The 22,860-nt window shown below is 38.1% G+C and overlaps 1 protein-coding gene across 5 annotated transcripts in view; it reads left to right on the top strand.

Annotated features, from left to right (window-relative positions):
• SHTN1 (shootin 1) overlaps positions 1-22,860 on the top strand; it is a 153,407-nt gene that overhangs the window by 76,293 nt on the left and 54,254 nt on the right. For all 5 annotated transcript variants that reach the window (XM_010332583.3, XM_074382951.1, XM_074382952.1 and 2 more), the window contains 4 exons: positions 1,574-1,673; positions 8,034-8,116; positions 14,230-14,339; positions 18,205-18,258. In XM_010332583.3, coding sequence (XP_010330885.3) covers positions 1,574-1,673; positions 8,034-8,116; positions 14,230-14,339; positions 18,205-18,258 — 347 coding nt within the window. The remainder of the gene's footprint in view (positions 1-1,573; positions 1,674-8,033; positions 8,117-14,229; positions 14,340-18,204; positions 18,259-22,860) is intronic.

Here is a 22,860-nt window from a genome sequence, read left to right as displayed (position 1 = left end):
TATCTTCATCTTTGGTGTTCATACTCCCTTCACCTTTGGTGTCCAATTATATACATGAAGCAATACTTTCTATATCGCACCTAACAGTGAAATGCGCAACAATATATCTATTAAGTGGAAAAACTTTTAAAACACCAGGGGATACTTAAATCAAAAGATTTATTCATTCAGTTCTAGGAGGCTTAACAGGAATGTGCCAGTTAAATTACTATACAGGCCTATGTGTAAGTCTCTGTTGGAAGGTCGGTAATTTAAGGAGGCAGGTACTTTCCCTTTATAATGGCTACAGTATTCACTTTGGATATTTTTGCTTAATTTTATACTAGAATTTTGAAATCTATGCAGAAGATCCATGTAGGCTTTTTTTTTTTCCTTCTAAAAGCATTCAGTGCTTTCTAATCCACAATGAAAATTGATTATAATTTATTTTTAATTGATCCAAAATTAAGAAATATCCCATTCTTTTTAGTGAGTATCAGAGTAGCCTGTAGCCAAAGCCATTTTTATTGTGAATGGAGAAGGCAGACACTGGAAATATATAAGGTTCAATTCTGAATGCCTTTTATTAATATCTGCTGTGTGTGTACTCAGCCCTATCCTAGGATCCAATAAGAAATACAGAAGAAAAGAAACCATGCTTTTTATCTTCAGAGAACTCAGATTCCCTTTGGAGGGATAAGTGCATGCATATGAAATGACCAGAGGATTCTCACTTTTGAAGGGCATAGCCCACACTGCCTATTTAAGTGTTGAGGGTAAATACAAATGGACAGACAGGTTCCTGGGGGTACACTCAGTTGGGGAAGGTGGAATGGCTGTGAATGGGGAGAGCTACCTCTGAATGCCAACAGTATGCAGCACCTTTTACCCATCATCTTGCAGGTAGTATCATCTGTGATATAAATTTAAGTTCAGCTCTTTTAAGTCAGGTGTTATGTCTCGTATAGCACCATTCACAGGCACTGTCACTTTGTTGGTGCTTAGTAAAATACCTGCTTCATTAAAGACTTGAAGGAATAATTTGCATTTCCAGAAAACTTCAAAAGAGCAAAAAGTTTCTGAGTTACAGATTTAGGAAGCTGAATCTGGTTAAAGTCAAGGACTCTAGTATTTGCAGTTTTTGAAGGAAATGAAGTGGAGGAGAGAAGTATGCAGCTATTAAAATTCATTGCTAAATGTCATCTTTAGTTCTTCATCTGTACACTTTTAAAGTCAAGTATTAACAATTTCCTAGTGTTCAAGTAATATACTTCGTTGTTAACACATATTTCTTCAACGTACTGACTCCTTCCCACCCTGCAGCCATTACTTTGAATTTTTTTTTTCTTTTCTAAAGTTTTATATACAGCAAACAGATAATGTTTAATTTTGGTAGATGGGAGTCCTCTCTTGCATTAGCAGTATACTAGATCGTGAAAAACTTAAACAGTTCTGCAGTTTATTACTGAATTTCTAATTTTGCCTTAGTAAAAAGAACTTACTTTTGAGAAAGGTTATCTTCTTTCTTTCACATGTATAAACAATGTTTAGTTGCTTATTTCAGCTGTCTTCTGAATGCTTGCTCTCTGTGCAGTTGATGAACTCCAGAAACGAGTGAACCAGTCTGAGAATTCAGTGCCTCCACCACCTCCTCCTCCACCGCCACTTCCCCCTCCACCTCCCAATCCTATCCGGTAAGCACATCCAGGAAGACTGTTCTGCATCAAATGTTCTTCCCCATCAGATTGTGCCATAAGAGGAGCCATACTAAAAGCATGAAAGATACTAGCTGGTGCTTCTCTTGGAAATTTTTCTAAAGGCCAGTGATACGGTTTGGTTATGTCCCCACCCAAATCTTCTCTTCAATTGTCACTCCGACAATTCCTACGTGTCATGGGAGGGACTGAGTGGGAGGTAATTGGATCGTGGGAGTGGGCCTTTCCCGTGCTGTTCTTGTGATAGTGAATAGTTTCATCAGATCTGATGGTTGTTATAAAGAGGTGTTCCTCTGCACAAGTTCTCTCTTCCCTGCTGCCATGTAAGATGTGACTTGCTCCTCCTTGTGTTCCGCCATGATTGTGAGGCCTCCCCAGCCATGTGGAACTGTGAGTCAATTAAACCTCTTTCCTTTGTAATTACCCAGTCTTGGGTATGTCTTTATTAGCAGCATGAAAATGCCCTAATACAGCCAATGTATTTTTCCCTTCTTGTAATACATAAATTTCATTCAATAACATTAAAATTTCCCTTAACAGTAAGACCAGGGAATTTTGAGCCTCTCCAGAATGTGTTTACTCTTCTCTCTAACTAGTTTGAATTTGAAAAGCTCTGGTTTGTTCAATTATTTTAAAAATAAAAATACTAAATGAAAATATAAATACACTAATTGTTATAAACTAGTAATTAAACTAAAAGTATTAATTTTATCTGTATCCTCATATTTATACCTTTAGTAATGCCAAGAAAGGAACCTTCATAAGAAAGATAAATTATGTTTAAATTCTTGTGACAGGAAGTCACATATGCAGAGAGGAATTCGTATTTTCTGAAACCCAAGGTGACATGATGGCATTATGCACCTCACTTGAGCACAATACACACCAGGAGACTTAGAGTCAAATTTTGCCTTCTTTGTGGTTCCACATGCCACCATCCAGAATTACATAAGACAACCTCCTTGCCATGGTGACAACTTACCTACTCATGTAATGATGTTAGCTGCTTTTGTATAATTTATTCTTTAATAAATGGCATTTAAAAACTTTTGCTGGGTTTTTTTACCTTTCATTAACTCATGAGATTTGTTTAATCCTTTCACACAGAGAAGCCGTTTATTCATGCTTTGCACCTTTGCTGATCCATCTGAATAGAATGTGTAGCATGTTCCTCCCACACGACTATGAAAATGGGACTTTCCCTTTTAAAACGATTCTCATTAGTTTTCCTTACTGTGTAGGGTATGACATAATCTACTTTAAGCCATTGAAGTAGTTAAGGCAAAATAATTTTTACACGTGATCGATCCAAGAGTCAATTGAAAGAATTTCAGGTATTTTAAAATCTTTCTCTCCCGGGTAGCTAAATCTGTAGGCGATATTCTGGATTTGACATTTAAAATTGGAAATTCATCACTTTGATCTTTCTCTAAGGTTTAGGATTTTGAGCTGATAAGAAAGGTCACTTATGTCTATGAAGAGGGAGAACGATTAAAAAGTAATTACAGTCTTGCTGTTGGCCTTTAATTTTTATTCTCAGAAATGTTGAGAGCCCCTAGAATTAAAAGTAAAATATAACCTAAGTAGAATTTTTTTCCCAAAGAGCACTTTACAGTTACACTGAGAAATAAGTGTTCGAGACTATGTCTGTCTCAAGTGTGAACTCTTTTATAAGGCTCTTTACAGAAAATTTTATGAATAATATTAATGCTTTTTATTTTAAGATGAATTTAAATTGTGCAGAACATAATTTTGATAGAAAAGAGGGTTTTTTTTTTTTTTGGTGTGGAATGCTTTCTTGTCAAAGAGGTATATTTGCATATGTATTTAGTTTGAGTGGATTTTGAATTCACAAATGAAGGTTTTCTAACTTTGTTCCTGACCCGTTTGTTCGTTTGTTTTACCCTGATGTGTAGATCATGGTAGACATGTAAGTGGGAGGGAAAAAAAAAGACTACGGCCTGTGGCTTCTTCTTTTTTTTTTTTTTTTTTTTGAGATGGAATCTCATTCTGTCACCAGGCTGGAAGTGCAGTTGCGTGATCTCGGCTCACCATAACCTCCACCTCTGAGGTTCCAGCAATTCCCCTGCCTCCGCCTCCCGAGTAACTAAGACTACAGGCACATGCCACTAAGCCTGACTAATTTTTGTATTTTTTAGTAGAGACAGCCTTTCACTATATTGGTCAGGCTGGTCTCAAACTCCTGACCTCGTGACCTACCTGCCTTGGCCTCCCAAAGTGCTGGGATTACAGGTGTGAGCCACCGTGCCAGGCTGGGCCTGTGGCTTCTTTAAGAGGCCTTACTGCTTTTCCCTTCTCTTTCCACTCATTTGACTTCAAGAATAGGTAGAAGAAAGAGGAAGACAGCAAACTTTGGTTACTTTGTCCCAGAGGTAGTAAAAGTAGGATAGGTTCTAGGCAGATATGGGGAGAGAGTTGAGGCTATTAAGTGTTTTTTCTAGAAAAACAGAACCAATTGAGTATGTGTATCTATAGATACAGATATAGGCAGATAAATATATAGATTTATTGTAAGGAATTGGTTCATATGATTATGGAGGCTGATAAGCCCCAAGATCTATAGGGTGAGTTGGCAAGTTGGACATCCAAAAGAGTCCATGGTGTGCTTCCAGGCTGAGTCCAAGAGCCTGAGAACTGGAAGAACCTATGGTGTAGTTTTATTCCAAAGTTTCACAGGCTCAAGACCCAAAAAGTGGCAGTGTTTCAGTTCAAGTTCGAAAGCAAGAAAAAGCCAATAACCCAGTTTGAAAGCAGTCAGGCAGGAGGAATTCCCTGTTAGTTGAGGGAGGATCCGCCTTGTTGTTTTAATTAGGCCTTCAAATGATTGGCTGAAAGCCACCCACCTCAGGGAGGACCATCTGCTTTACTCAATCTGCTGATTGAAATGCTAATGTCATCCACAACATCCTCCTGGAAACACCAGGATTGTGTTTGACCAAGTATCTCGGGCACTCTGTGGCCCGTCAGGTTGACACACAAAATAACTATCACAGTGGGCATGACTAACATCCCTTGAAAAACTAACAGGTGAAAATTATCCACTGAAACGTTTGATTTTGGGATGACACATGCCTGAAATTGTATTCATTCAATTGAAATGGCAGTGGAATGGGGCAGTGATGGCTAGAGGTTTGATTATGGGTCCCAGAGGTCTTGACCTAGACTCCTGTGGCATTTGAGTCCTGCCTTCCCTATAGTCTGAGTTTCATCTTGACTCTTGGTCTTCGTATTGTGATGATTTTCCTCTGAGCACTGTATGTCTCCAGTTTATGCTTCAACTCAGGATCCTTTAAGCTAACACTTTCTGTCATCTAGGTGGTTTTTGCTAATAAACAAATGTTTTTCTTCACATGTGTGAATATATATCTGTAAGTACTCTCCGCAGTACAGAAAAATTCCTGCTTCATCATCTTTATGTTCAATACTGTACTCTTGCAAAATTTCCTCACAGAACCAGAGGCAAGATCAGTGCAGAGTGTAGTGCGAGGGTAAGGTAAGGCATCTGATTAGTGAGAACCCTCCTCACACCCAGCCCGCCACAGAGTGGTAACAAGTAGACATTGGTGTTCAGTTGACAGAATGGAAAAATGAGCAAGTAAAGTTTATGTGTTCTTTATAATTTCTAGAATAATATGTGCTTATTTCAAAGTTCTATGTAAATTAAAATTTCTGACTTTTATGAAAATAATTTAATTCCATTTGGCCATTGTGAGCCCAAAGAAGAGAAACTAGACAAAGGCAGAAGCACCTTGATCGGTTCCCAAGCTAAATAGAGCAGGATGTGGTTTTTGCTTTTTACTGTGCTTTATGGGAGATTATCCACTGAGTTTGGGAATTTTAAGAAAAAGCAATTAGGAAGGGAATTAATAATGTAAGCAAAGGTAGAAGTGAACAGTAAAAAAAGCTGGAAATTATAATGATTAAGAGATTGGAAGCTGGGCACGTGGCTCACACCTGTAACACAGGCCAAGGCAGGAAGATGGCTTGAGGCCAAGAGTTCAGGACCAGCCTGGGCAACATGGTGAGACCCCCTCCCTCTGCTGCCACCCCTCCTGTCAAAAATTTGAAAAACAGTAACCAGGAGTGGTAGTATACCTGTACTCCCAGCTGCTTCAAAGGCTGAGGCAGGAAAATCGCTTGAGTTAAGGAGGTTAGAGCTGCAACGAGTGGTGATTGTACCATTGCACTCCAGCATGGGCAACAGAGTGAGACCCTGTCTCAGAAAAACAAAAAGGAAAGAAAAGAAGCATTGGGTGGTGATATCTTCTGAACAAGTGTTACTCTGTATATCCATTTGCCCCTTTTCCTAAGAGGAACATTATTCCTTTCTTTTCTTTCTTTCTTTTTTTTTTTTTTTTTCTTTTGAGACAAGAGTCTCACTCTGTCACCAGGCGCCAGGCTGGCATGCAGTGGCACGATTTCTGCTCACTGCAACCTCCGCCTCCTGGGTTCAAGCAATTCTTCTGCCTCAGCCTCCCAAGTAGCTGGAACTACAGGTGCATGCCACCATGTCCAGCTAATTTTTTGTATTTTTTAGTAGAGATGGGGTTTCACTATGTTGGCTTGGATGGTCTCGACCTCTTGACCTCGTGATCCACCTGCCTCGGCTTCCCAAAGTGCTGGGATTAGAGGCGTGAGCCACCGCGTCTGGCCAACATTATGCCTTTCTTATCCTCCAAGTATTTGTTTTCTGTTGCTGACTTCCTCAGGACTGTTTTGCAGGTACAGTTCACCACTCTGAGGACATTTATGCAGTTGAAGGAATTCAAAAATTCTTGATTCATTCATTATTTGGTAAACATTTTATTGAGGAAATGATAATATATGCAGATATGTATACAAGCCTATGTGAAATAAATGTTAAAGTGACCATCTATGTAATCACCTTCCAAATCAAGAAATAGGCAATACTGGCACCCTAATTCTTTTCTTTGATTCTTTTCGAAATATAACCACCTTTCTCCCTAATCACTATCTTTTATGGTGATCATTTCTTTGCATTATTTAAGAAAAGTTTTCCTGCGTAATATGTATCCTAAACTACTGTAAATATCTGTATGGCCTGGTTTTGAACTTTATATATATTTACAATTTTTGTGTATCATTGTGGTCTTGCCCATTTTACTCTACATTATTTTGTAAGATTCATCCATGTTGTGTAGCTTAAGTCTATTCATATTCACTGATGTATAATTCACTTTTTGAAGGTCTCAGAATGTACTTATCCATTGTGGTGCTGATGGACAAATGAGTTATTACCAGTTCTGGGGAATTACGGAAATTCTGCATGAACATTCTTGTTCACGTATCCTGGTGGACAAGTGCTTGCCTTCCTGTAGAATAGAAAGTGGCAGTGGAATCACTGGCTCATAGGATACATATATTTTTGGCTCTACTAGATAATTACAGAGAGTTTTCCAGAATGGAATGTACTATTAATTTATATACTCTGTTTGATTTGGGAACTTCTGTTATTCCACAAACTGACTAACACTTGATATTATCAGGGTTTTTTTTTTTTTTGGTCTATTTGATGAATGTATAGTGATATCTCAGTGTGGGTTTGCGTTTGCCTAGTAGCTAATGAAGTCAAGCACCTCTTTCATATATGTATAGGAAATTTGGACATCTTTTTTGGAGTTTCAAGGTTTTCATCCATTTTTGTATTGAATTACATGCTTTTTCTCATTGATCTGTAGAATTTCTTTATATATTCTATAATGTCTTTTTATTCTGCGTAATATCAAAGGCTATAAAATTTAAATATGGTCAAATTCATCATAATTTGATTTTACATAGATTTGTTTTTAAATAGACCAGAGGTGGTGTAAATATGTTTTATCCGTAAGTATTTGCTCTACATCGTGCAGATTCAGATGTTTCTGTACCCATAGTTCACAAATATTTACTGATAACATATACTTTTTGATATGAAACATTCCCTAATTCTTTCATTCTTCCCTCCCTCTCTAACATAGTACATAGATAGCTCTTTCTGAATTTTATATATGTCTTGAAATTTTTTGTCTCTTTTTTTTATAAATGTGTATGCATTCTATTATTAGTTATAGCAGTGTCCTCTCTCCAGTAATTAGTTAGGTGTTATACAGAGAAGGATGAGACGTGTTTCTCTTCTGTAAAGTGATGAAAAGTTTACTATTATTAAAAATGGAAAGTGGACTACTTAAATTCCAGTTATGTATTCATACACCTACTGAAGAATGAGAAATTTGCTGATTATTTAGACTCTATATATTTTATTTGTTGGATCATAAGGCATCCAGTAATCTCCCATTGATTTTTTTCTTTCTTTCGAAGATCACTCATGTCCATGATCCGGAAACGATCCCACCCCAGTGGCAGTGGTGCTAAGAAAGAAAAGCCAACTCAACCAGAAACAAGTAAGCATCACTTCTATTTCACTTAAGTGATTGATGGTGTAGTTTTGGGGCAATTCACATATTTGTTAAGTTTTTTGCCTATAAACATAGTGTTGGAAGAGAAATATGAAGCACTAAACAGCTGTCAGAATGAACCAGTAACCATCATTGCCTTCCTGTAGTTTGTTATCTAGAGGAAATAAACATGTACAACTCACTGTAATGAGAGACATACTGGCAAACTTGTTTTTATTAAGGGTCAGGGTACCTTGGAGTGTACAGGAAAGAGAGGGAGTAATTCCAAATGAGGGGTTTGGGGAAAGACTTCTTAGGGTTGGTAGCAAGTGAGCTGGGACTGTATCAAGCACTTAGTATGTACTACTACACTTTTGTGTGCTGGCGGTACACGACATAGAAGTTACATTCTAGTGTAACCAGGAGGAAGTAAATAAGTAAATATATAATTATTTAAATGCAATTAAGGAGTAGTACATGGTGCTAAGAGATTGTGGAGGTGGACTGCTGGCATCTGAAAGTGATGTTCAAGCTGAGTAGTTGTACATTTAGAACATTGGGTGGATTGGGTGGCGGTGTTAAAGGTAAGACTATTTCAGATAGAGGAGCAGTGGATTCAAAGGTCCAAAGTATCTAGGAAGGAACTTGGCATATTAGTAAACTGAAAAAGTTGATATGGCTGGAACATGGAGTCCAAGAGAGCAGGTCTAATAGGTAGGCAGGAGCCAGATTCTGGAGGCCAAGGTCAAGATTCTGGAATTTCTCCTAAGAGCAGTAGAAGTTTTAAGTAGAGATATAGCATGATGAGCGGGCGAGGTGGCTCAAGCCTATAATCCCAGCACTTTGGGAGGCCGAGGCGGGTGGATCACGAGGTCGAGAGATCGAGACCATCCTGGTCAACATGGTGAAACCCTGTCTCTACTAAAAAAAAAAAAAAAAAAAAAAAAAATCTCACGGGCTGCAGTGAGAGAACAGATTGTAAAGAGATTAAAGTGGATGAGGGACAACTATTGCAGTCATTAAGATGAATGTTGATGGTAGCTTAGATGAAGGTGGTAGAGACATGCATACATTCAGGAACCATTTAGGGAGGTAAAATTCACAGGACTCTGATTCATTGGAGATAGAGGTATAGAGGACAATGATGAGATGGGAATGGAGGGAGATAGGCCTTCCCATTGAGCAGAGCTAGCAGAGAGCTAGATGCAGTGGAGTCGGTTCACAGACGCCAGCAGTTTGGTGTGCAGCCACAGTGACAGCAAAGGCTTAAAACAAGGGGGCCAGATCTTGGTCCTCGTTCCTGCTGGTCTCATTCTATAGCCTCCATGCAGATTCTGGGCAGACATCTGGTATGTCCTAGACTCTTTGTTCTTTTGTTTATCCTATTTTGTTAGTATAAACAACATGGTAATGAGTAACTTTGCATGGTGACAGCATTTGGCTTTAAATTCTGTTACTTTAAGGATTCAATGTCCCACTCCCTACCTCTACACTGGCCATTGTGTTTTGAGTTATTTCCACCTCTCTCCTGCCGAGCAGATTGCAAGTTCTTTGAGGGTTTACTCTTGGCAGCATCCCACCGCTGTCATGAATATTGAGTGAATTGAAGTTTGGACTTAGTTTTTTCTTTCTTAGCAGAAATCTTGCAGCACCATTACAAATGAAAGCTGATTTCATCTCTAAGAATTGGCGTTCTGTGCCTGCCTTCTGCAATCCTTTGGAATATATTTCTCTGCACATTAATGGGGCTGAAAGGCAAATTCTGCATTGTACAAGGCATTGCAAGATTCTAATGCAGTTCTGCCGTTGGCGATTTGCTGGGAAGACCCGCTCTTGGGTTACTGGCTATTAGCATTTCCTGATGCTATAATTCACATTTTGTTTCAATTTTGTGTTTGTGGTGGGGTGGAGATAATTGGTATATCTTAGAGGAATGGTGGGAAATTGGAATAAAATGAATTTTCCTTCCAAGTAAATTACATCATCAACTTGTCAAACAAAGTCCCTTGTCAACTTTGATAGTACCCTTAAATTAAAAAGAAAAATTATTCTAAAATGTCTTAACCCCCAGTTTTAGGCATCATACAGTTTTTCTTACAAAAATGATATTTTATTTATAATTCATTAAACGTGACAGTATTTTTTCCCCACATCCTTGGGCTACCAGATTGTTATTTTGGGATTCTAAGGAGAGTTACCAACGTGGAAGTTGCTCTTGAGATTTTAGGCTGGAGCAACCCTAAAAATCAAACAGCCTTGAGTAATTCATACTGTACTCACACATGGCTGAAGCAGTACCCTCTTTCTGTCTGGCAAGGCAATTATTTATAGTGGCTTATTAATAGGTCATACTGAAAAAATAGTTGTTGAGTGAATAAATCAATAATGGTTAAATGCATGATGAATTAATGGTTAAATGCATAATGTAAGACATCAATCATTGGGATTCTCTGTGACACTTTGGGGTTTACATTTATAACATAGTGACTGGTCTCACAGTCACTGTGTTTTCTTATGTTAGCATCTTATGTTGGCTTTTAACATACAGTTTGTAAGGCTTTCAGAGTTTTTAAGTGGGGAAACTTTTACTCCTTATTTATGACTCTTAAAAAACTTCATTGTTAAGGAAGGACTGTAGAATATTTTATATGTAGTTTTTAAGAGTTGAATATAAGACATCATGACAGACTCTGAATATAATAACTCCGATTTTGACAAGAATGTATTTATTAGGCCAGTTAATGGATTTCAAAGGTATGCCTACTGTTTATCATATATTTAGGTCATGAATTTATTGATATTTTCTTACTTTGCTGTGCCTTGATTTGCTAATCTGTAGAATGGGGATAATAGTATTTCCTATTTCACAAGGTTGTTGTGAGAATTAGTGAGTCTCACAACATGAAAAGTATTTAGAGTAGTATCCAGCACAGAAAATATTCAACATGTTAGCATGGAAAACATGGAGAAGGTACCAGCCATCCTTTGGGAGGGGCAAAGGGAATCCTCATCCCACAGGTCCTTGTGATTATCTTAGCTAAGGAAGTTTCTTTAACTTTATGACCTGATGTCAAATTTGAACTTAATTCAACTATAATATATTCTGTAGAAATTTGATACATCATAGTGGAATAAGATTTTTAAAAAATTACCTTTAAAAAAAAGTTAATGAAAGAAATAGTAATCCTGTGGAATTTGGAAATTCATTTTTATTTCTTTTCAGTAGTAACAGAAGGTTTTATTTAGTAATAAGGTGATGGTTTTGTCTGTGGGCCTTTTTTTTTTTTTTTTTTTTTTTAAGAACTAACTTATTTTTCAAGTGGGTCTTAAAATTTAAGCCCCAATTAATTACATGTAGCTTTCTGATCCAAGACTGACCTTGAAGCACTAACTCAAAGAGCATTTGATTTTATTTTTCTGTGGCAGTTCAATAACATTAGACCTGTTGTCTTCATTTGTCCCTTTTCTTTAATCTCCAGTATCCTGCATATTTCTATTGTCGCCCTGATTACATGCTTTTGTGAGACAATTACCAACTGTGTGATTGCAGAAAGAATTACAAAACATACCGTGAGCTCTCTGTAGGCAGTTCTTGCAGATTTATTAGAACTGCTTAATAGTTCAGAAGTTCGTATAGAATGCTTTTTGCTAGTTCAAAAACAGGGTCGGCAAGAGAGAAAGCTTGTGTAGCTAACCTAGCGTTGCCCTTGTATTGCGCCTGAGTAGGGAATCTGATAAGAATGATTTCTTTTCCTTAAAACCAATTAAGCCTTTACATTTGAAAAAGACTGAGAAATTAAAGCCTGGTTTATAATCTGTACACAATACAGATAGTGGCACGTCTCTGAATTATCACTATGATTCTGGCAAGCAAATATAAGAAACTACTTTAAATTCCTGCTATGTTAGATGCTGTAGCGGATTTGAATGGTGTTGACCATAATTCTCCATCTGTCTGCCTTAATTAGTTTTTGTATGGTGCATTTAATTGGGTTTCAGTCATTCCTTACAGAGTGCTAATCTGTTTGTAGGCAGTGTTCCTATTACCATGCAGTTCTTCCCAGTCTCAAAATGGCAGACTTTCTGAAAAATCAAATGTTTTAAAAATGTATTTTCTATAGTGAAACCTCATCTCTACTAAAAATACAAAAATTAGCCAGGCATGCTGGCATGTGCCTTTAATCCCAGCTGCTTGGGAGGCTGAGGCAGGAGAATTGCTTGAACCCGGGAGGTGGAGGTTGCAGTGAGCAGAGATCACACCATTGCACTCCAGCTCTGGGCAACTAAGCAAGACTCTGTGTCGGGGGAAAAAGAAAAAAGTATTTTCTAAATTCTCAGGAATAAATCCTATACCCATACCAGGTGCTTGAATGGCAGATCTGGGTTTTCAATAGTGTGAGCAAAAGCACTGTGTAGTTCACAGCAGATACTCAGATACGGAGGAAAAGGAAGGGAGGGAAAGGGAAGGGGAAGGGGAAGGGAATTTCCGCTCATCATAAGTTACTCATCTGTTCCTTTGCTAATGTTTGTGAGCCGTCAGAAGAAGCTGCCCAAGAAAATGCTACTTAAGGGGTCATGGTTTATCAACCCACAGTTTAGTCACCTTTCACTTACTGGTAGATGAATAACTTTGGTGACTATGTTTGCCATGTTGCTTGGCAAAAGATACCTTTTTAACTTCTGGATCTAAAGATGTTGTTTAGATGTTGAGAGGTTTTAATTCTCAGCATTTCAGTGGCTTCTGAGATTGACAATTCTTCTTGAAGTTAGGACAGTATCAGAAAACTTAGGTTATACAGTGAATTTAGCAGTGATCCCTCATTGTGGACCTGTAGACATGAGGATAATGGAAACTTCTGGACTCTCTTAGTTGCTCCCTTAGGTGCTTACAAAAGAGGAATGGCTACCCAGGGTTGGAGAAGAGTTTGGCCTTGTAGCAGAAAAAGAAGCCATTTAATTTAGGCCTCCTTATTGCAAAGCCTGATACTAGAGCTAATTAGCTTGGGGTTGTAGTAGTGATTGTCTGCATTTAGAAGCCAGCCTTTTGGGGTTTAGTCATTTCAAATCAAATAGCAAGAATATTAGTGGACATTTAAAGTAGAAACTACAGAAGTCAATAGTCAGTAGACACTTGTTGACTGCCTGCCATATTGCCAGGCAGTGTAGAGTCTATTAAAGATGCCAATAAGAAGTTCCTTATGAGATAAACTCAAATGTGTTGGCTGCAGTGAGCTAGATGAAGGTAAGCACAAGACCTAGAACTGCATTAATGGTGATACAGTATTCTGAAATGGTTCTGTGATTTTGGTCGAGTTATTCTACTAGAGAGACATTTCACTTTTCTAATCAACAGATTTAAATCCACCTCAGTTACATTCATTCAACTGATACACATCTCCACCTCTTTTTTATTTTATTTTTTGCAGCAAAATAGTGCCAAGGTTAAACAATAGATAGTTGAATTTTAAAATAACATGTAATTACTTAATTGCAATTATTACAACATGTATGTTTTTCTTTTAGCATTGACAATTTTAAAAGACTTGAGAAAGTTTGGCTTAAATGTTTCCTTTCCATGTGAACAAAAGATGGCAATTAAAAAATATATTTAATTTATTTGCTGCTTGTCTTTTGACTATAGATTTGTTCCAAGAAGAAAAACATCTGTTTGATCTTTTTTCACTAATGGATTTCTGGAAGTTGTTTCTTTTTTGGGCTGATTTCTTTGACATAGGATGTACTGTAAATTGTAAAAGTATCTTTTAAGTCAAAGATTAATTGGGATTAGGCACAAAGTTGGTATTTTAAACACCTGGCGAAATGTTGACAAATGAACAAAGTCTGCCTTGTTGACAGTGGGGAGACAATATTGACTTGGATCCATGGTACAAATTTTTATAACTCTTATTTTTCTAATCAGATTTTTTTTATCTAAAAAATTTTTATTTAAACATTGCTACTTGATAGCTGTTAACCTTAGTAAATTTTTAGTGTTCTGCAACTGTGAATGAAAAATGACTGTGATTAATTACATAGTATAGTTTTTCCAAGTCACCAAAAATAGGAAGTAGCTGTTTTCTTGTAACCTAAGAGGATTTATGTATGTGTTCTTTGAGCAGCTGAAGAAGTCACAGATCTAAAGAGGCAAGCAGTTGAAGAGATGATGGATAGAATTAAAAAGGGAGTTCATCTTAGACCCGTTAATCAGACAGCCAGACCGAAGACAAAGGTATGGAGTGACTAAATGATTTTTACCTTGCTTACTACTTCCTTTTCTTAATGTACAGATTTGAAATTTGATGAAAGCTGCATCAGGACTCACTGTCAAATCTTAGGATAAAGCTAATATGTCGTAAAAGTGTTTACTTCCATATAAGCATGTTTCAGGAACCTAAATCAATGTGAAAAGGAAGCCATGTTATTTTTGGGGTGCTGGCGTCACATTTCGAGAGACAGTGATATGGACTGTTAAACCAAACAAATAACAGTTGTCACACCCTTTCTTTTCTTTGATTCCTGATTCTTTTGTGTGATTCTATTGATTATCTCCTATGTGCCAGGTACTGTTTTAGGCATGGGGGATAAAGTAGTGAACAAAACAGGCAAAACCCCTCACCTTTCTGAGGCTTCTGTTGTAATGGAGGGCATCACATAATAATAATGACAAAATAAAACTAAGACAACTTTGGGGAAAATAGTCAGACTTCTGTGATTGTTTTTCATTAATTTCACAAATGTATTCCAAGTCACTTCAAGGAGAAAAATTCTCTCCTCAACTAGACCACAGCGAACGCTCCAGGATCTGTGAAGGCACTTAGAGTCCCGTTCGTGATCTCTCCCCTGCCTTTGTATATTTGCTACTGTTAAGTAAGCCCAATAATAGTTTTCAACATTTTTCTTGAAAAATATTCTTTCTCCTTTCTAATTAAGTATGAACTGACTGGTTCTTCCTCTTTCTCCTCTTCCTCCTCTTCTTTCCCCTTCTTCACTAACCTTTATGGTTTGGTTCTTTCTCCTTCCTCAAGGCTGCCCTGCTTCAACTGAGTGAAATGTCCCCCAGTGTTAACGACTGTTCAGTACACATTCTGATGGGTTTTCTCTTTCTTTCTTTCTTGCATTTTTTTTTTTTTTTCATTTTTAAGATGGAGTCTTGCTCTGTCACCAGGCTAGAGTACAGTGGCAATCTCGGTTCACTGCAACCTCTGCCTCCCAAGTTCAAGTGATTCTCTTGCCTCAACCTCCTGAGTAGCTGGGACTACAGGCATGCACTACCATGCCAGCTAATTTTTTATATATATATATATTTTTTGAGACGGAGTTTCACTCTTGTTACCCAGGCTGGAGTGCAATGGCACGATCTCGGCTCACCGCAACCTCCGCCTCCTGGGTTCAGGCAATTCTCCTGCCTCAGCCTCCCGAGTAGCTGGGATTACAGGCATGTGCCACCATGCCCAGCTAATTTTTTGTATTTTTGGTAGAGACGGGGTTTCACCATGTTGACCAGGATGGTCTCGATCTCTCGACCTCGTGATCCACCCGCCTCGGCCTCCCAAAGTGCTGGGATTACAGGCTTGAGCCACCGCGCCCGGCCGATTTTTTATATTTTTAGTAGAGATGGGTTTTCACCATGTTGGCCAGGTTGGTCTCCATCTCTTGACCTCGTGATCCGCCTGCCTCAGCCTCCCAGTGCTGGGATTATAGGCATGAGCCACTGCGCCCGGCCTCTGATGGGTTTTCTAAGTTACCACTTAGTCACAGGCAGGCAAGATAGCTAGGCCAGGCTAGAGTGGCTGTAGTGTGGGCTGTACATGGGACAGGATTGGGAAGAGGGAACGAATACTCAACTCTAAGAGTAAATTTACATCTAAGGAAACAGAAGCTTCAGCCAACCACGTAAAATAGTTCAGTCTTGTGCCCATATTCTGAAAGCAGTTTTCTAAGTAAAGGATGAAACGTAAAACTGGAGGAGAAGCTGAGTGTGTTGAATGATCAGGCACAGCTGGCCCGGTGCTGGTGTCTGGTGAGAGAGTGAAGAGCAGAGCTGTTGGAGCTGGGCCCTGGCACTGTCACCTGGCTTCCCCACACTTCTCTTCAAGATAGGGATAGCACCCGTCTTATCTGACACGTGCGGTTGTTGTCAGGATCAAATGGAATAAAGTGTGAAAACACTTTAAAATGCAAAGTCTGAGTGCCACCTTTGAAAAAGAAGCCGTTTTTATGACTTTCACATCACCACTAATTATGGAAAGAATAAGCAAAAACAGACTATTCCTAGAGAAAAATGCAGTGCCATAAAGAAAAAAAAATTCATTTTGAAAGAAAAGGTTGAAAATTTCTTAAATCATGAGCAATCAGTGTTTCATGCATACTTTCATTTTCACTTTGTGCTTTTTCAGAATATCACTTTGTGCTTTTTTTTTTTCTTCCTATAACTCCTCCTGCAGTTACACATTATTTAATGTCAATTCAAAATCTGGGAAGCAACTGAACAAGGATCAGTGGACGACTGGGTTTTTTTGCTGGTAATCTTAAACTGTGTAGATACAGTGCTGAATGACCTGGTCAGTAATTTTAAAACAAATGATCACTGCATGCTTGAGGACAGACATCTTGCCCTAGTACCATCCGGGCTTTCCTGAAATGTCACAAATTGTGACATTGTGTGGTCCAGGCTTCAAAAGGTGTGTGCAACCAGAGGGCAACCTGAGTGGCATGGCAGCACTTTTGGGTATGCCTCAAGGCTGGTCATTTGTTTGAACATCACAGCTTGTCACCTGAAGAGGCGACCTGCAGAAGTCAAGCGTGCCTTGAGAATGTTAATTTAACCGCTTATTTTCTAAATTCCTTGGTGGTGGTGGTGATGGTGCCAGTGTGGTTGAAACTAGTGTCTTAGTGCTTACTGACTGGCACTGAGGGCATGTGTATTTCACAGAAAATCTGTGCTAGGAGAGCTGAATGCCTTAAGTCAGCTTTGTACACAAGCAGCAAACCTCTCTCTGTCTCACTTCTCTGTTTTTAAAATTTGAAATGGGGTCTTGTTTTCTAATTCTGTTTTGAGAGAAAAGGATTATAGGTTGCTGTTGATCAACTTTCATTTTCTGATGAGAGAGAATATAACCTTACCTCTTTTCCAGGAATAAGAGGCTCAAGGGGTTCTTTTCACTATGTCTTACAAATTTCCCCTTCATCGCTATCCTTCATGAAAGGAAGTGGGACAAGGGAGATCAGAAGTCTTTCCTGAACTTATTTTTCATGAGGGCCTCATGCTAAATTTTCTCTCTGTTAAATTAGTTGAATGATCCACAGAGATCATTAGGTATAGTGGGGTATATACTATATCATACCCAGAATTTACTTCAAATTACTTTGTTGATGGTGTGGCCAGAAGAGCGCTGAGCTTGTAATCAAGACACCTGACTCAAATATTACCTTGCTGAAGCCTGACTTGCCGTCCAAGATGAATGATTGGACTACATGTCCTCTGAGATCTGACTGCTCTGGCAGCCAGCTATGCTAAAACTAACATTTCTCCTGTAAGCCAGGTTTTTTGCTGGTCCTTTCTCTCTCGACTCGGTCCTCTTGTGAAATTCTTGTGACAAGACATGCCAGTCCCCTGTAAGCTAAACTCTTCCTGGAGCTGGCGGAGCTGAGAGAGGTTTTCTGCCCTGTGGCTTGCTTCTGCTCTGCACTGCCTTCTTCCTAGTCCCTGCTTGGTGGCAGAGTCCAGCAATGCAAGTGGAGAGTAGTTTATTGTAAGAAGCTCTGAATAATTTGGAATCAGATCTTTGCAATATGATGTCTACCAAATCTTTTCTGCCTAAGATGATAATCAAGAGGTAACAATGTGGTATTTAGAAGAGGGTAGCTTGTCTCCTTTTGCTTTGAATATAACTTCTTATTTTTTGTTTAACTGCTACTTGGGAGCACTAACATGGCTAATATTTTTTCCTAACCTTAAGGCATAGATCTAATTTAAAAGTATATATTGTCATACATATTACCAATATAAGGCTACCAGTACTTTATGTAAAAATCATTGTTTAGTATTTTAAAACTGAATTACTCAGTAATGTTTTTTCTTTTTAAAATTATAGCCAGAATCTTCAAAAGGCTGTGAAAGTGCAGTGGATGAACTAAAAGGAATACTGGTAAGAAAAGATCTCGGGTTTTATTGTTTAGCTAATGGGGAAATGGAAGGAGAGTATTTTAAAATCTGTTTTTTTGTGAATTGTTTGTGGTGTGTTTTATTCCCATTTACAGTTAGCCTCATCTTTGGCCAGTTTATTTTATTGTGCTTACAGATCGTTCCATCACATTTGTTAATAATGTTTCAAATAACACTGTGCTGTTTTTATTCTAAAAGAGTGGTTATACTTTCACCAAAGTCACTGTTTCCCGTTCTCGCCCTCCAGTCCCATCACAGCTTGATGACGAAGTGTCTGGCCCTATGTAAGGATCCATACATGTTGATGAAAAACAGAAAAACGATAGATAGTGCTTTACTCTGAAGCCTGAAAGCAGAATCCTAAATGTGAAGCTAAGCTCCTCCCCAAAGAGCTTCATCTCAGGATCACAGTCTGCCTCTTCTCACCATCAAAACAATTATTTGATGATAAATCAAAAAATAAAATAAGAGGCTCTTTTTTATGTTACTAATTTCATTTTTCTCAAAGTTGGAGAGCATGCTTCGTGTCCCTCCCTAGTCATAGTTTTGCTTTTCAAACTGTGAGCTTTAGCCAATGGAATCAGTGGCTACTGCACTCCCCAGCAGTCGCTTTCAGAGACAGACGCCTCACTTAGAAAATGTTTCAGATACTCAGAGCTCTACTCTCAGATCCTGTTACAGTCCCAATCCCAGTTATTATGCGCAGAAAGTCAACAAACATGGGGGCGGAGGTGCCAGACTGAATACTCCCATGTTTGCTGTTGCTGTGCTAATTATGCATTGCATGTAGACATCCACATAATTGTGGTAAACAAGATTGTTTTCATCAAGCATGTCTTTAAACGGTAGACTTAACCCAGAATGGCTTAATTCGTTTGCTTTAGTTTTAAGTGAGTGGGATTAGCACTGAAGAGAGGTATATCACTGGCTAACAGTGGTGGTTTACCTACAGAAGAATAATGTATTAAAGGCATTGAAAAAGCATGTGGTGATTATCTAATGGATTCTTTGATCAGAAAAGTCTGTTATTCAGTGTTGTATTAAGGAGAACTCCTATGACAGTCTCTTTCGTTGTGTTTGTATTATAATGCTAATTAATGTTCATAAACATGTGCCCTGGGGCACAGTTCTGGTCAACAGTGAAAGAGGAAACTATACTGAGTTTGACTTTTTTAAAATTAGGTTAATTTTGAAAATCAGACCTCTATGAGATAGATATGATAATATTTCATTAGCCAAGATATCCCATTCTCTGAGAATGCTGGATGGTAGCAAGTTTACTGCATTACAGCATTACTCTTAAATACCATATTCACCATAATCTGGTGCCACTTCGAGGAAAGAAATTTGTGAAATAATTTATAAATTATAAAAAATTTGAAGACATGTTTTTTAATGCAAATTGCCCCATCCTTCTTCCCGTGGTTCTCATTACATCTCTTTGCCTTACCTGCATTAATGTATCACTAGGAGTTACTACTTTGACAGTATGATTTATTTGCATTAAGTTTTTTAAAAAGTAGAACTCATGATTCTCTCCCCTACTCTTTGCCAAGTAGCAGTTCTTCTCTTCTCCCATAGAAGTTTCTTTGAGGGAGGCTGGACTATTTGTAATTCCCAGTCACCTGGAGCCTACAAACAATACACATTCTTATAAGAAAGAGGAAAAAAAAAAGCTCCTAGTGCAGCCTGCCAAACATTTGGGTCTTGAGTGGTGCTTGTTGCTGGAGTTCATACTATTTGGATTATTGAAGTTAGTGCCCTGTAAAGCACATGGTGCCAACCTTACAATCATGGTGTGTAAGAAACAAGATGGAACACGAAAAGCCTGCAGTTGTGTAGTGAAGTGGAAAGCAGGCACCGGAACCAGGGGATATCAAGAAACCAAGAAACGTGGTGTTCAGTTCTGTTGTCGAACAGAACCAGGAAGAAGCTCAGTGTGGGTTATTTTTTTTTATTTTTATTTTTTGATGAAATGGACATGACCCATAAGACTTAGTGATGGGGCCTTCTGCTAAGTTAGCTCACTGGTAGAAAACAAGTAGGAGTTTGAAAATCCTACTCTATTTTTTGAGTTGAACAATTTTCAAGCCAATTTTTAATGTCTCAGTATTGACTGAACTCATTTTTCCAAACCTACTTATGCTTAAGTTTTAAAGCTGGATATTTTGTAGATACAAATATGTATAGTCCATTTCTCATAGTCACGAAAGGTTTTGAGGTTTAGGAAATGAAGCCTTTTGAGTCACCCCAGTCACTTAAAAAGCCACTCTAAGTGACAGTGGTGATTTCTGAAGAATAAATTGATGCAAATTAAAATTGTCTTCTCAATTTCAATTGGCTCTAAATCCAAGAACTAAAAGCAACTTTTAAAAAATTATATTATGGGTCTTTTCCAGTCATCTTCAGTTTTCCAAAGTACCTAGAAATTTTTGAATAGTTAATTTTGTCTGACAGTTAGATTAGTCAGTATTATGAACATTTAACTAGCATGGAGCTTAAGATCATTAAATGATCGCAGTGGTTTGAAGTAGAAAAAGAGCACTGATTTGGGACTTGGGAAATCTATGTTCTAGATCCAGCCCTATCAGTGACTTACTGTGGGACCTGGCCCCAGATCCTGAGGCTCACTGAATTTGAATTCTCTTTTCTATAAAGTGAAGGAATTGCATTTACTGCAGAGTTTCTAAGTTAATTTCTGATTCTCAAATTTTATGCTTCTAATATAAAGAGATAACTTAAAATAGTCTTGGTATTTTATTAGCTGAGCTCATCATCATTTCAGTTGAGAGTCATGCAGAAACCTTTATTTCCTCCACAATTGCCCCTGTATTGAAAGTTTACTCATAAATTAGCTGAAGCCACCTCATCCATCAGTAAATGGAGAAAGAAGTTGGGAATTCAAGGGTTAGAACGTGGAAAATGGATTCCTTCAGTAATCAGGTATGATGAGAGAATAGCTTACCACAGTCAAGAATTTGAGGAAAGAATGCTGTTGTCCAAATAAAAAACTAGAAAATATTGTGAAAGATACACTCATCAAAAGAGATATCCTTTAAAGGTACGTATGTATGTATGAACACACACATGAATTTTCCTTGAATTAAATCAAGTGATTGAGAAAAATTACACAGTGTCCTTGATATTCAAACAATGTAGTAGTTTTATAACATATTTTAGTAGTGATAACCATATGTTTTTCAAATATCTGTTTACAAATGATAGAGACGGTAAGTTTTTAAAAATTATAAATACAAAGGATATGGAATAGTTGTTGTAGTACTTTTTTCAAATATATCTAAAGTGGCTGTAGTTCTGTTTTCTGTATCTTGTCAGTATCGGTCATACCTCATGATATGACTCTTCTACACAAAATCATATCAGCATTGTTAAAGAAACAAGCTAGATTTTAATGATAAAATAAGCCATTATAGTGTGATTTGTGATGTGATATTCCTTTTAATGTATTTAATGAATTTTTCACAATAAATGAAAAGCAAAACAAGGCACTATTTTTTTTTTTTTTTTTTTTTTTTGAGACAGAGTCTCACTCTTTCTCCCAGGTTGGAGTATAATGGTGCAATCTCGGTCACTGCAACCTCTGCCTCCCAGGTTCAAGCGATTCCCCTGCCTCAACCTCCTGAGTAGCTGGGATCACAGGCGTGTGCCACCACGCTGGCTAATTTTTGTATTTTTAGTAGAGACAGGGCTTCATCATGTTGGTCAGGCTGGTCTCAAACTCCTGACCTCATAATCCACCTGCCTCAGCCTCCACAAGTGCTGGGATTACAGGCGTGAGCCACCATGCCTGGCAAAACGAGGTACTTGTAGGGAAAAAAATTATATGCCTGGTTAAAATATGAGGCTTATAATCTAATCTTGTTAGTCAGATTCTTCCCTGGCAACTTTTATATAACTTTCTATACTTTTTTATGACTTGAAGCAGTTAGAGAAAAACTTCCCGAAACAAAACAACATAGCTTGTAACATATGATGTTTGTAACCATCTGATTTTACAAGCACCTTTTTTTGTTTTATAGGCTAAAGAAGAAACAAGTGTTACCATTTTTAGCCAGTAGAATTCTTAGAATCCTTCAGGTAGTTGGCAGGCCAGGAGGGAGCAGGATTAAGGCAACCCCTCAGTGAGTTCAACCAATACAAAGGCTGGAAAGGTTATTAGCCTTGGTGGACAAAAGCTGCCTTTTGACTCTGTCATGAAGTCTGGCAAGTTAAACCAGACTTGAGGTTCTTTTTTCCTCTGATCAAAAGATTATGGTTCTCCTGTCTTCCCCTCCCTCCGCTGCTGCCCAAGTGTGTGGCACAGCTGAGAAGGACCATTTCAAAGAAATAATGGGCATCTCTTATGAAAGACTTGTTGATGTATTAAATCCTTATATATCACTGAGAAGTACATCACCCAGTGTTCTGTACAAACACTTGACTAGTAATGGAGATGGAAAACCGTAGCTAACACTCTGTGACATACTTCCCAGAGGAGTCAGAGCAGGGAAACATGGATCTTTCTGTCTTCTTGAAAGCCAGTATCAGTTTCAGGAGGAGTAGATTTATAGCATCTCTTGCTTCC

The sequence above is a fragment of the Saimiri boliviensis genome, chromosome 12 (genome assembly GCF_048565385.1).
Source record: "Saimiri boliviensis isolate mSaiBol1 chromosome 12, mSaiBol1.pri, whole genome shotgun sequence".
NCBI classification, from domain to species: domain Eukaryota; kingdom Metazoa; phylum Chordata; class Mammalia; order Primates; family Cebidae; genus Saimiri; species Saimiri boliviensis.
Note: the sequence above shows the minus strand (reverse complement) of the source record. Positions and strands in the feature narration are given on the sequence as shown.